The following is a 13967-nucleotide window of genomic DNA, read 5'->3' on the forward strand; positions in this document are numbered from 1 at the left end:
TGAGCCTGCGCTCCGCAACGGGAGAGGCCACAACAGAGGGAGGCCCGCATACCACAAAAAAAAAAAAAAAAGAAAGAAACAGCTCCCTAAAAATTAGGACTGCCCAAAGATGGCTGTCCTGTGGGGTGCTTTTCCTATCAGTGGAGGTGAAAAGTGGGAAGACACAGGGCTACAGAGAATTTAAGCTTGAGGCTGGGGGTTGGGTCAGATGATCCTTTTCAAATTCTAAGATTATATGACTCTCTCAGTCTCTGAAAACACAGAGACAACTTGAGAAAGAAAACCTCAAATCCAGAGCTTTCATGAGTTTTAAATAGTAGCCATGACTTATGATAAATGTGACACTGATTTTTTAAACAAATTTCTATTATAAAGAAAATGCATATTCATTGCAAAAAATTTAAAAATACATAAAGTTATATAGAAGAAAAAATATAAAAATCATCCATAATCCTACTATCTGAAGATACATACTTAAATTTTTTGTTGTATTTCCTGGTCATTATCCTCTCTAAAAATTTATCACACTAGCTTTTTTTTTTTTTTAATTTAATAATTGTGCATATGTTACCATGTAATTAGATATTATTGAAACATAATAACATTCCTCTTTATGGACATACCATAATTAAACCATTTTCCTGTAGCTGAATATTTAGATTGTTTCCAAATTCAATATAATCTAATTACGATGAAATCATAAGTGCTATTATATAATTTTTAATATATACACAAAATAATATTAACATAACTAGTGTTTTCTACTTAGCAAGTACTCAATGGGTAAATATTGAACATATGAATGAAAACAAATGGTGAATTGAGTATACGACCAGAAGAAATCACACTGATTGACTTTATCAGATACCATCCTAAATTTCTCTAGACTCAAGTTACTCAAATCTACAAAGAAAGACAACACCTATGAATTCCCTATGTCACTTACTCTATAATCTTGAGCTTCTCTACAATAGTCATGCATTCAGCAAATGTTTATTGAATGATTATTAGATGAATACAACTGTGCTTACTATAGTGTAGTGAAATGCTGTCTGAAAAAAAAAAATAAGCCTAAGAAATAATTGTTTGAAATAGGTTTATAGACAAATCCCAAATGTCGAGTTCTAGCCTGTCTAAAAAACCCAGGTACTTCTCAGGAACAAACACAATTAAAAAGTCATAGCACTTAAGCCCAGAAATTAAAGATGGAATGAAATATCATCCTGACCCTTATGTGTCCACACGAAGTTGAAATGGCTATAATTAATCAAATTAAATTAATTAAAGACAAGTCATTTCAATTGGTGCTAATAATGCTAAAAATAACCACAGAGTTTTCTTGTTCTTTACCTGATTAAAATGGGCAGAGCATGGAGTATTCTACTTATTTCCGGGTGAATTCTTCACATTTTCCGACTTGTAAAACAGAAAGAATATTAATGCAGTTTGAAAAGAAATAGTAAAACTTCTAAAGAAATAGTAGACTGTCTCAAAGTGCACACCTTCACTATGTGACTGAATATTATCTGATGCAAAGTGACCCATGTCTCAGTAAACTGAAGGAATTACTAGGGCTCCCTGAGGGCCCTGCTGTAGAAAGTGACTCAGGCACAGAGGAGAGCAGGAAATAAAGCTCCATTAATCCTCACTACACAGATTCGGCCAACAGCTGATTTGATAAAAAATCCAATCAATAGTGAAAAGATTTCTTTACTACTTCATGCCACTGTAATTGTTAAAGAAGGTTACTGAATCACTTTGCTGTACACCTGAAACTAACACAACACTGTAAATCAACTATACTCCAATTAAAAAAAAAAAGAATAGTCATCATGATCTGAAACTAAAAAAAAAAAGGTTTTACACCTATGGGACGGTTTCCTGTGGGTACTCCGCTCCGTATACCATCCACCATAAGGGCCAAATCACAAAACATGTTTACTTGAAAGAGGTTATAACCAGACCGCACCCATTCCGCCTGGCCACCATCTGGGAACATATAATTAGGTCACGTCATCGATGAGAAGTAAGGTAGGAAAGGTTCTAGTGGGAAACGTTCATGTGCTAAATGTCTAAGGCCTTACTTTCTTTCCCAGATGTTTTAAAGACTTTAATTCTGAAAACACGTTAATAAGACCTGATGTACGTCAAGGATCTGAGCTCTCATGAGATGGCAATCTGAAAAACACTAGGCTGTAGTTGGGTGGGCAATAGGGCTGTGATTCTGTGGTCTAGACTTGGTGCAGGTTCTGCCGGTGGCCTTCTCTCAGAGTTATCCATGGGTGAAGGAGGGGGGAATGTGAGAAAGCAGGAACACGTGCCTAACCCTGTAATTTCAGAGCATGGTTTCCAGGCAACTTCAGGCTTACTGAAGTGGTTGAGAACCTGTCTCTAAGCATAGTGATCATACATCTTGGCTTGCCCAAGTTATACATACTGGTTTATACCTATTGTCCCAGCATAATTAATAGTGCCCCCTTTCACTCTCAAGAGTATCCTGGTTTGGATGATAAATTATATAGTCACCCTATCTACAGACCACATTCACTTGATGATGGGGTTCTGGGGAAAAAGGCCATACATATTGCTTGGTGGATCATCATACAATATCCAGGTCTACTTGTTGCTCTGAACAGAGCTCTACAGGACTCAGCGCCTATGCCTTACACTATTCCTTGAGAGGCACTTTCACACACACACACACACACACACACACACACACACACACACACACACACACACACACACAGCAGTGGCCTTCTTGCTGTTGCTCTTCCAACTTGCCAAGCTCTTTCCTGGGATAGGACCTTTGCAAAATAAATCCCTTGACCTAGACTGGTCAATCCCCATTTTGGCCTGGCTAAATGCTATTCATCCTTTAGATCAAGGCTTTCCCCAGTCCTCTGCCCTTCGATTCAGATAAGAACCTTTTATTCACATTGATAGCACCCATGAACTTCCTGATTTGTGAAATTCTTTCATTCATGTTTGAATCCTTCACAAATATATATAAGTTTCATGAGGGCACAATACTCCTAGGACCTCCTAGCACACAGTATTCAAACATTTGTTGAATAAACAAATGAAATGAGGTAGAACCTAGAGACCTGATGAGTGTTTAAAAAAAAGTTTGGGTATGTAATTAATGAAGAAGAGATAAAAAGAGGCTTATGAAGGCAAGTGAGATAACCATGTCCAACAATTGGGTCTGTCATAAAAACCATGTGGTTCCTTACTTAGTTAAATGTATTTTAGGTCTGAATTACCTTAACATAATGCTTGCCAAATACTTCTAGTGATATTCTTATATATTCTACTACCTATATTTGCCAGCAACTCAATCTCAAAAATATAAGATATATTATCTTAGAATAAGATAAGAATATAAGATGCTAAATTCATAAGCTTTTTTTATCCTTTGGACATTAAGAAAATGAGCACATAAAAACATTCTTCTGGTTGAAGAAAACAACTCTGTTGCTAGGAAATTTTTCTTGTTTGATTACATATCACTTATAGTATAACAAAACATGACGGTCAAATATCTCGCTAATGAAGTATTGAACCCATCCACCCTATTACAAATCAGATCTCTCTTGGCAGAAACCACCATCATCTCAGCAAAAACAACATTCTGACTTCAAAAGACAGTTTGTGACTTAGCACAAGCCAGAAATCAAATTTTTTTGCATTTTAAGACAGTTTTATTTAAAATATTATACAATGCAACCATTCTCCTTATATCTAATTTCAATACATACTGGATTTCACTATTTTTTTGAAGTGATTGATACATTTTATTTAACCCAACACATCTAAAATACTATTATTTCAACATGTAATCAATATAACATCAATCAACATTAAAATTATGAGATAGCTTACAATCTTTTTATTTGTACCATGTCTTCTAAATTTGGTGTGAATTTGCGCTTACAGCATACCTCAGTTCAGATTAGCTACACTTCATGTAGTCAACATCTGGTGCCTGCCATATTGGATTGCAAAGGGCTAGAGGAATAAGCTAAACAGCACTGCACTGTGATGGTTAATTTTATGTGTTAACTTGGCTAAGCTACAGTAGAAATTTTATTTTCTTACCATATCCATGAATAATAATCTCTATTAGCAAAATTGAAACATTTGTTTTAATCAAAATATTTACTTCTCATTAGTATGCACTGCCATATGAAGGGGGATTTCCAGCCAAACTTTTGAGGTACAGCAATCCACTTGAAATGTCTGATCCCCTCACCTGTTGAATTATTTTGATCAATTACTTAATTCCTCCAAAATGCAGTTTCCTCGTTTATAACATGGAGATAATAATAGAACCTGCCTCACAGACTCTTCCTGAGCATACAGTTAGCACCCAGGGCCAAGCTCATAGCAAGTGCTCAATAAAAATGACCTATCCCAAAAGAAACGAAATTGAGTTATCTGTAGTGACGTGGATGGACCTAGAGACTGTCAAACAGAGTGAAGTAAGTCAGAAAGAGAAAAAATAAATACCATATGCTAACACATATATATGGAATCTAAAAAAAAATGGTTCTGATGAACCTAGGGGCAGGACAGGAATAAAGACGCAGATGTAAAGAATGGACTTGAGGACACGGGGAGGGGGAAGGGTAAGCTGGGACGAAGTGAGAGAGTGGCATGGACATATATACACTACCAAACGTAAAATAGATAGCTGGAGGAGATATGGGGATATCTGTATATGTATAGCTGATTCACTTTGTTATAAAGCAGAAACTAACACACCATTGTAAAGCAATTATACTCCATTAAAGATGTTAAAAATAATTACCTATCCTATGTGGTAGGTCACTTAACTTTTTTGATGAGGAAATAAAAGGTAAACATAAATGACCTGTTAAAGACTCCAGTGAAATTCCAGTTCACTGGATGTGGTAGGCAGAATAACGGCCCCCTCAAAGATGTTTGCACCCTAATCCTGGAACCTGTGACTGTGCTACCATACATGGCAAAGGAGAATTACGATGGCATTAGAGTTTGCTAACCAGCTGACCTTACAATAGGGAGGTTATCTTGGATTATCTGGGTGGGCTCCATCTAATCACATGGGTTCCTATAGTCTAAGAGGACGGAAGACAGGGTCAAAGAAATGGGACACGAAAAGGACTCATCTGCAGCAGCTGGCTTTGAAGACGAAGGAAGAGGGCTGGGAGTCAAGGAATGCTGCAGCCTCTAGAAGCTGGGAACTACCCTCGGCTGACAGCTAGCAAAGCAGACCTTGGTCCTATAACTGCCAAGAAACTAAACTCTGTCAACAACCTCAATGAGCAGGAAGCGGATTCTCCCCTGAACCTCCAGAAAGGAACGCAGCCCTGCTGGCACCTTGATTTAGCACTGGACTCCTGACCTACAGAGTCTAAGATAATAAATTTGTATTACTTTCAGCCAGTAAATTTGTGGTCATTTGTTATGGCTGCAATAGGAAACTAAAACAGATAGGAGGACTTTTGACTAAGGAGTATAATAAGCCCTAGGGCTCCATTTTCCATCAGGAAATGTTAACTTCTCCTATGCAGATGTCACATGACATCTATCATGGTTACCATTTCTAAAGTCTGTCCATTTTCTCAGCTTCTCACGTGGATAAACTCAATCCTTGAAACAGCCCCATGAGGCACTACCCCCATTTCCCAAGAGCACCAGAGCAATTTCCCAAGGTTTCGAGGCTTGTAAGAGGTGGGGGTGGGGTGGGATTGGGGGAAGAGCCTGGTGCACCCACTCTGGAGTCCACTCTCTTGGCCACCAGGCCATGCTGCATCCTGCCTTGTCTACTTTTCCTCATACCAAAAGTGTATGCCTTTCGAAAAAGGAGACTTTTTCTTTTCAGGATTTCTTACTTTTTATTTTGCTAAGTAATGATGTTTAAAAAAAAAGAAAGGGACTTCCCTAGTGGCGCAGTGGTTAGGAATCTGCCTGCCAATGCAGGGGACACAGGTTCAACCCCTGGTCCAGGATGATCTCACATGCCGCGGAGCAACTAAGCCCGTGCGCCACAACTACTGAGCCTGCGCTCCAGAGCCCATGAGCCACAAATACTGAGCCTGTGTGCCACAACTACTGAAGCCCACGCACCTAGAGCCCGTGCTCTGCAATAAGAGAAGCCACCGCAATGAGAAGCCCATGCACCGCAACGAAGAGTAGCCCCTGCTCGCCACAACTAGAGAAAGCCTATGCACAGAAGTGAAGACCCAACGCAGCCAAGAAAAAAAAAAGAAAAATCATTGCCTAGTACCTTTAATTCTTAGACTTTTAAACAGCAAAAACTAGAAGGGGCACAAATTCAGAACAAATTTAGCTTTATGGAAAACCCACCACATTGTCCTTATTTTTATTTTATTGTGGTAAGAACACTTAACATGAGATCTGCCCTCCTGACAAATTTTTAAGTGTACAATACAGTAATGTTAACTACAGGCACTATATGTACAGCAGGTCTCTAGAATGTATTCATCTTGCATAACTGAAACTTTATACCCATTGATTAGCAACTCCCCATTTTCCCCTCCCCCCAGCCCCTGGCACTCTACTCTCTGCTTCTATAAATTGGACTATTTTAGACACTTCATTTAAGTGGAATCATACAGCATTTCTCCTTCTGTGACTGCCTTATTTCAAAGAGGATCATTTTAAAATCACATAATTTACAGCAAAACTTGAGTGTGTTTAGAAAGCTAAGGAATTTCGAATGGAGAAAAAGAAAGCAGGACACATTTACTCAGGATGATGGCTGCTGCTTCCCTTTCATTTTCCTGCTGAGCCAGCAAAGGCTTGAATACAACTATTAAAAGCTCAGCTTTAGAAGTTCTGCTCAGTTTTCATGTTAGTCTAGAATGTATTCATCTTGCATAACTGAAACTTTATACCCATTGATTAGCAACTCCCCATTTTCCCCTCCCCCCAGCCCCTGGCACTCTACTCTCTGCTTCTATAAATTGGACTATTTTAGACACTTCATTTAAGTGGAATCATACAGCATTTCTCCTTCTGTGACTGCCTTATTTCAAAGAGGATCATTTTAAAATCACATAATTTACAGCAAAACTTGAGTGTGTTTAGAAAGCTAAGGAATTTCGAATGGAGAAAAAGAAAGCAGGACACATTTACTCAGGATGATGGCTGCTGCTTCCCTTTCATTTTCCTGCTGAGCCAGCAAAGGCTTGAATACAACTATTAAAAGCTCAGCTTTAGAAGTTCTGCTCAGTTTTCATGTTAGTAACAGGTTTATATTTCTTTTATATTTTCCTTACCTTCAAAGAATTATTAAGATTTTTCTTTTTAGTTATTGTTGGTCTTTAACAGTCATTCTACAATTCTTAGATAGTAACTTGTCACATTTTTAAAAAATCTAGTGAAAATTAAACATGACTTTTACTGAAACACACTGCTGTGTTTGGCTACTGTAGAAGACAATTCCAAAAGAGCTATCTGTGACCGTGGGGCCTGATACCCACAAATAGCCTCCATCTCTGAAACTCAGGCTTTGAGCTGGGACTATTCTGAAAGGGTTTCAGATTAGCAATGGACAATCAATAGTTCCATGCTTTTCTTAAACACCTAGAGTCAAAGAGTGAAAGCCGTAATGGAAAAGATCTATGAATCAACTACATTAAGTACTTCTGATCATCAAAAGACACCAAAACTGAAGAAACAAGCCTCAAACTGGGAGAAGACATCTGCAAACATGTGACCAAAAATATTAGTATCTAGGAAAAAATAAAGAACTCTTATAAATCATTAAGAAAGGAACTAATGACCCACATAAAAAATGGCCAAAAGACATGAAAAGGCATTTCAAGAAGAAACCAATAAACATGTGAAAAGATGCTCAACCTCATTAGTAATCAAAGGAACATACATTAAAACAACGATGAGAGATTCTGAGACCATTTTGACATGCCAGACAGCGAGGAAACTGTCGTAGAGTCCTTGCGTCATGTCAAAAGGACGCAGAGCCAACTTCTACTAGCCAAAATGGAACAATCTGAACTCCAACAAGGATAAGAAATACAAAGCATTCAAACCCAAATATATTTAAATCTACAAATTCAAAATGATTCTAAAAAAAACTCCACTAATTGGTGACCTTCTGAGGATGAGAGGGAACCAATTTATTATTTTGAAAACCAGATAAATAAGAGCAAAAATTGAGCATTTATCCTATCTTTCCTATAACTGAGTAACTAAATAGTATATGAGGGGAAGTAGTTCCTTATTAAAGTGTTCTAGCTATTGTGTGAAAATGAAATGACAGAAGTAGAATATCACCATTTTCCAACTCCCAGTGAATCAGTAGGTCTAGGCAGTGAGCCTCAACAGCCACTAACACCAAAATGGTAAAGTGAAGCAAAAACTTAGATGCCTACATAGACCTATAGCCTTGGCAACAGGATCAAACACGAACTTGATTAGGCAGCCTCTGGATCCAGTGGCCAATCTACAGGAAATGTAGAGAAGAAAGGAACACGTTCAACTGCACCGTAAGCGTGCAATCCGCAAAACCCAAACTGGTGGAAACTCTACAGGTCCGACACGCCAGGTTCCCTTAACAGATACAGTGTAAGGAAAATAAGAGGATGGAAGGGGAACCTGTAGATTAAAAGTGACTTAAAAGGGAAAAAAAAAAGACTTAAAAGGAATATCAGTCAGAAATAATCATGGGCAATACTAAAGTGACGGGGTAAAGACTTAGGTGATAAAGCCATTAAGAAAAACAGGGAAGTTACTTCCTACCATGGAAGTCAGGAGAGTACGTAGTTTTGGATGGAAAGAGAGGAATGTGATTGGGGTGAGCTACATGGAAGGGCTTCTGGGGAGGCTGGCAAAATTCTGGGTTTTTGTCCTAGATGATGGTTACAAGGGTGTGTGCCTTGTAATAATTCACTCAGCTATAAAAAAATCAATTTAAAAATTGTTGAAGGAAAGCACATTATTGTGGCAACTGAGGAAATCTGACTATGGACTGTATATTAGATAATGACTATGTAAACAATGAAATGTCAACTTTCCTGAGCATGATAACGGTATTGTGATTATATCAGTAAATGACCATGTTCGTGAGAAATATATGCCGAATTAGATATGGGTAGAAAGCGCAATATCTACAACTAACTCTCAAATGGTTCAGAAAAATAAAATACACGTGTGTGAGCACCCAAGCATGTGTAAAAAGACAAAGCAAATGTAGCAAAACGTTAATTGGTGAATCTAAGTGAAGGGTATATTCATCATACTATTCCTGCAACTGTTCTGTAGTTTTGAAATTTTTTTTCAAAATAAAAATTGGGGAACAAAGTAAAGACACACACACGCACACACACACACTCACACACACAAACACACCCCACAGTGAAAAACTATTTTAAAGGCACCAGACTGGCAAAAACGGAAAATCTTTCATCTAGTAAAATTGATGTGCAGACCCTATGAACTAGGAATCCTGGCCTAGAAAAACTTTTTAAAATTTAATTTAATTTAATTTTTGGCTGCGTTGGGTCTTCGTTGCTGAGCGCGGGCTTTCTCTAGTCATGGCAAGCGGGGGCTACTCTTCGCTGCGGTGCGCGGGCTTCTCATTGCAGTGGCTTCTCTTGTTGTGGAGCACGGGCTCTAGGCGCGCAGGCTCAAGTAGTTGCAGCATGTGGGCTCAGTAGTTGTGGTGCACGAGCTTAGTTGCTCCGCAGCATGTGGGATCTTCCCGGACCAGGGATCAAACCCGTGTCACCTGCATTGGCAGGCGGATTCTTAACCACTGTGCCACCAGGGAAGTCCCTGGCCTAAAAAACTCTTAATAAACCATGACACATGTACAAAAATATGCTCAAAGCTGTGTGTGCAACAACAATATACTGAAAGCCACCTAGCTAGCCATCAACATGGGTATTTTCCCACAAAGAAATATTCCATAGCAGTGTAAATTACTAAATTATGGGCATACACAACCCATAAACATAATGTTTAGGGAACAAAACAACTTGCAAAATAACACATATAGTAAGACTCCATCTAAACTATATATTTATTTATATGTATATTTGATAGTTATTTGTATTATAAAGGCAAAAAACAGGCAAGCTCAACTACAGTGTTTTAGAATAAATACGTTATGTGGTTCAACTAAAAGAAAAAGTTTAAAGAAAAACAATGGAATGAAAAGCACAAAATTCTGGATAGTGGTTCTCTCTGGGGAGATGGAAGGGCCCAGGAAGAACTTGGAAGACATTGGTAATTTCCTATTTTTAAAGATGGATGGTTTGTTGGTATATGTATGGTTATTATATTGTTGGATTTTAAACTGTAAATATACATATATATGCAGTTATTTTATATATGTTGTATTTTATGATATATATTTTATATGTTCTTTTATCTCAAAAAAAGAAAAAAAAACTAGACCCATTATGATAACAATATTTCTGGACACACCCATCTTTGCTTCACAGTTCTGACAAAGAATTCATTTTAGCTGAAGCAGATAAATTTCTCTTCACTGACCCATGACAGGACTGAAAGACCACCTCATCCAAACGCCGTTGATAGAAGACTCAGTGCAAACATTTAGAATTAATTCCTAAAAGGGAAAAGGGATGTGGCAGAGCAAAAAACGCCACAGACTGAGGGTTTCTGAGAGTAATACAGCTCCATGGGAAATAACATAATTGAGAACTGAACCATCATTCATACCACTTAAAATTTCAGGACCCCATTATTTGATAGTGAAATGCCATTGTCTTTTATTGATTTCCCTGCCCCCCACTTGTTGGACCGTCTGGGTTTCAGTATTTTTTGTTTTGTTTGTTTTTGCTTTATTAACGAGAGCAAAGACTTAAGCTACCCTGGAACAGGAATTTTTTGGGGTCCGGGAATTCTTTGAAGGGAACTGAAGAACACCTCATGGAGGAGATATTTGTTTGTTTCTTAGCGAGTTTGGAAATTGGTTTTCAAGTTAGGCTTCAATTACCAGTCTCAGTTAGGTGCAATCTGATTCATAATTGTTCGTACTATAATAATGTAACAGATGTACCTACTTTTGGTTGTAAATAGTCAAAGAAATTTGTGGCACGCAGGGATCTAGTTCCCCTGCATTGGAAGCACAGAGCCTTAACCACTGGACCACCAGGGAAGTCCCTCAGGGCCCCATTTTAAACACAATGTCCACAAATTTCTTTGACTATTTACAACCAAAAGTATGTACATAGCAAATAATTCCCCAAATCTAACTATATCAAATCTTGAATTAATAAGGCCTTCTGATATTTTTCATTTAAAACTTGTGCTAAATGTTTAAGTAGTCAACATCCATTTTTTTATCTTCTATTCACAACAGATAGCTGTCAGGACAACCGTGCTTTGAGAGTAAATAAATGGAAGAACACTAAGCTCTCAGTGACGCTCAAGAGGGCAAGAGCATAGAAGGAAGACCAGAGAAGACTTGCAGACCAACCCCAGGCTAATTAGGCATCTTTACTATCTCACTCCCCAAAGACTTGCATGTAAATACGAGTAGCTGTAATAGCCAACGTTTTCAAATTACCATAAAATGCTGTTCTGCTTAGCTTGCATTCCAACCACAGTCCCATTGGTGTGCACGTGTCTGCCTGACACCACAGTGAGCGCTCAGAGGCTCCCAGGGGATCCCCCCCCCACCATAGCTTTCATGTGCATCGGTTCTGCACTGACACCACAGTGAGCACTCAGAACTGAGGAGTTGTTTCATTTTCCACATTTCTTTCTAAAGCTGTGTATAGTTTTCCTGACATTCTGTTTCCTTTCCCATATTAAACTCAGTGTGGACTTAAGGAATTTTTTAAACAGGAAAGAAAGCTTCCAAAGAAAATGTCAGAGAAATGAAAATAAAACTATGAGCGTTTACTCTTTAAAAGGGATTGCCAAAGGGCAGTTGATATTAATATAGAACTTCCTACTCAAGAGCTAGTTTAAACAGGCTCAACAGAGACTAATTCAATTACAAATCACCAGTACAACAATTAGTCTTAAGATTTCACTGAAGATTATTTATGTAACTAATGAGGAGGGCTTATAATTTATTCTGTTAATGTTACTTCCAAATTCCAGTTCGAAATCCTGGGTTTTGAGATAGGTATGAATGTATGTATGTATTTATCTATTTATTTATCTATCTATCTATCTATTTATGGGCCATGCCGCATAGCATGCGGGATCTTAGTTCCCCGACCAGGGATCAAACCCATGCCCCCTGCAGTGGAAGCTCGGAGTCTAACCACTGGACCACCAGGGAAGTCCCTAGGTATTTATATTTTTTAAAAGGGTATTCTGATTTGAGATGACAGGAGTCAAAAGTATTCTATGATACAGAAGGTATGTTAATAATAAGAACCCTAATTCTTCCTTATCGAGCTGTGCCTCTGAGTGCTTGGAGGAGACATGATGCCTTGTTCTATATTCATTAATCCTTATCAAAGGAAAGAGAGAATGTCCCAGCAAACATGGGCAACATTTAATCAGCTAAGTGGCTGTGAGAAGAGACAAAAAAATGACCTCTCCTTATAATTCCACAACCTTTTCCCCTCTGCTGTTCGCCCACCAGTCAGCACAGTGGCCTGTAACTGGTGGCTGGTCCCGTATATGCCCTTAACTGGGCCCATAGGCTAGGGGATGAACAGTTACAGTACTGATAAAGCGAAGAATGAAGCCTATGATGAATGAAACGGCAAGAGGAGGAGTCTCGGTTATTTGTCTTTTGCTGGGAGCATAGCATGTTCCCTTTGAATCTAGTTTTGATGAAACTTTCAGATAATATGCAACACTTTGAGCAAACTGTAAATACAATACAGTGGAAATTATGGTCTAAGACTGGGGTGGAATGTATTTTATGGTCCCCACTTATTCAGCCCTGCTGAAAATAATCAAATGCACAGAGGTTCTACTGCTCCTCCAATAAAGGCCACCAGAGAATCTGAGCTAGAAGCATAAGGAAATACAAACAGAAAAAGCAAGAGCAAGCAATAGGGCATCGAGAATTTTATAAAACCTGAGAGAAACCACATATTTAAACCAAAAGGAAGATAATGAAAAAGATCTTTCTCACCTTTTGAACGTTCTCCTTCCACAAATCTTCTACGACTATGTATCCTCGTAAACCCCAGTCATATAATTTCTCCCCACTGACCTTCAAACAAAATATAAAAGATCCATTGCTATTCCATACATGAAGTGGTAAGGAAGAGAATTTTCTGTTTTCTTTTGTCCTGTTTCCAAAAGAACTGTATTTAAGCATACGACAAACACAGGAATCTTGGGACATACACATTAAAACTGTGCGATGTAAGCAAATAAAAGATAGTAAGAATGATAGCATTAAAATAAAAAATAGCTCACCCGTGTACAGTTACTGTTTAAAATAATTTGCCATAAATTATAGGTGTATATTTCAAACTCTCACAATTTCAAGGAAAAAAATGTAGATCATTGCTGATATGGGAAATGCCTGAAGATCAGACAAGAAGGCAGGCTTCTACCTATCACATCTAGCACGTACCAGCCAAACAAGCCTGAAAATCAAGCTTAAAACCAATCATTCATTTTAGGGGCTAGGTAAAAAAATAGGTGAGCCCAGTAAAGATGCTCTCAGTCTTCCCAGATCCCTCAAAACATAAAGTCTTTGAGTTTCTATAGCGATTTTGCCTCCTGTTTCAAAATCCTTTCTACAACATCCTGAGAGGTAGGCCCCAGGGTCAGAGAATATTTTGGGGTCAGTAAGCTCACTACCTTAAAATGCACTTGTCCAACTTTGGCCTGCTGGCTTCAATTGTTAGAAACTTTTTTTTTAAGTATTGAGCTTTCTTAAAAAAAAAAATGCTTCCAGGGCTTCCCTGGTGGCGCAGTGGTTGAGAGTCCGCCTGCCGATGCAGGGGACACGGGTTCGTGCCCCGGTCCGGGAAGATCCCACA

The 13967-nt window shown here is 38.4% G+C and overlaps 1 protein-coding gene across 2 annotated transcripts in view; it reads right to left on the reverse strand.

Moving 5' to 3' along the window:
- The window catches only part of APOO (apolipoprotein O), a 59017-nt gene that overhangs the window by 2577 nt on the left and 42473 nt on the right, over positions 1 to 13967 (reverse strand). For both annotated transcript variants that reach the window (XM_007116034.4, XM_028482599.2), the window contains exons 7-8: positions 13106 to 13186; positions 1351 to 1416 (exon numbers count right to left, since the gene is read on the reverse strand). In XM_007116034.4, coding sequence (XP_007116096.1) covers positions 1381 to 1416; positions 13106 to 13186 — 117 coding nt within the window. In that variant the 3' untranslated portion in view covers positions 1351 to 1380. The remainder of the gene's footprint in view (positions 1 to 1350; positions 1417 to 13105; positions 13187 to 13967) is intronic.

Source organism: Physeter macrocephalus, chromosome 21 (assembly GCF_002837175.3).
Source record: "Physeter macrocephalus isolate SW-GA chromosome 21, ASM283717v5, whole genome shotgun sequence".
Taxonomy (NCBI): Eukaryota; Metazoa; Chordata; class Mammalia; order Artiodactyla; family Physeteridae; genus Physeter; species Physeter macrocephalus.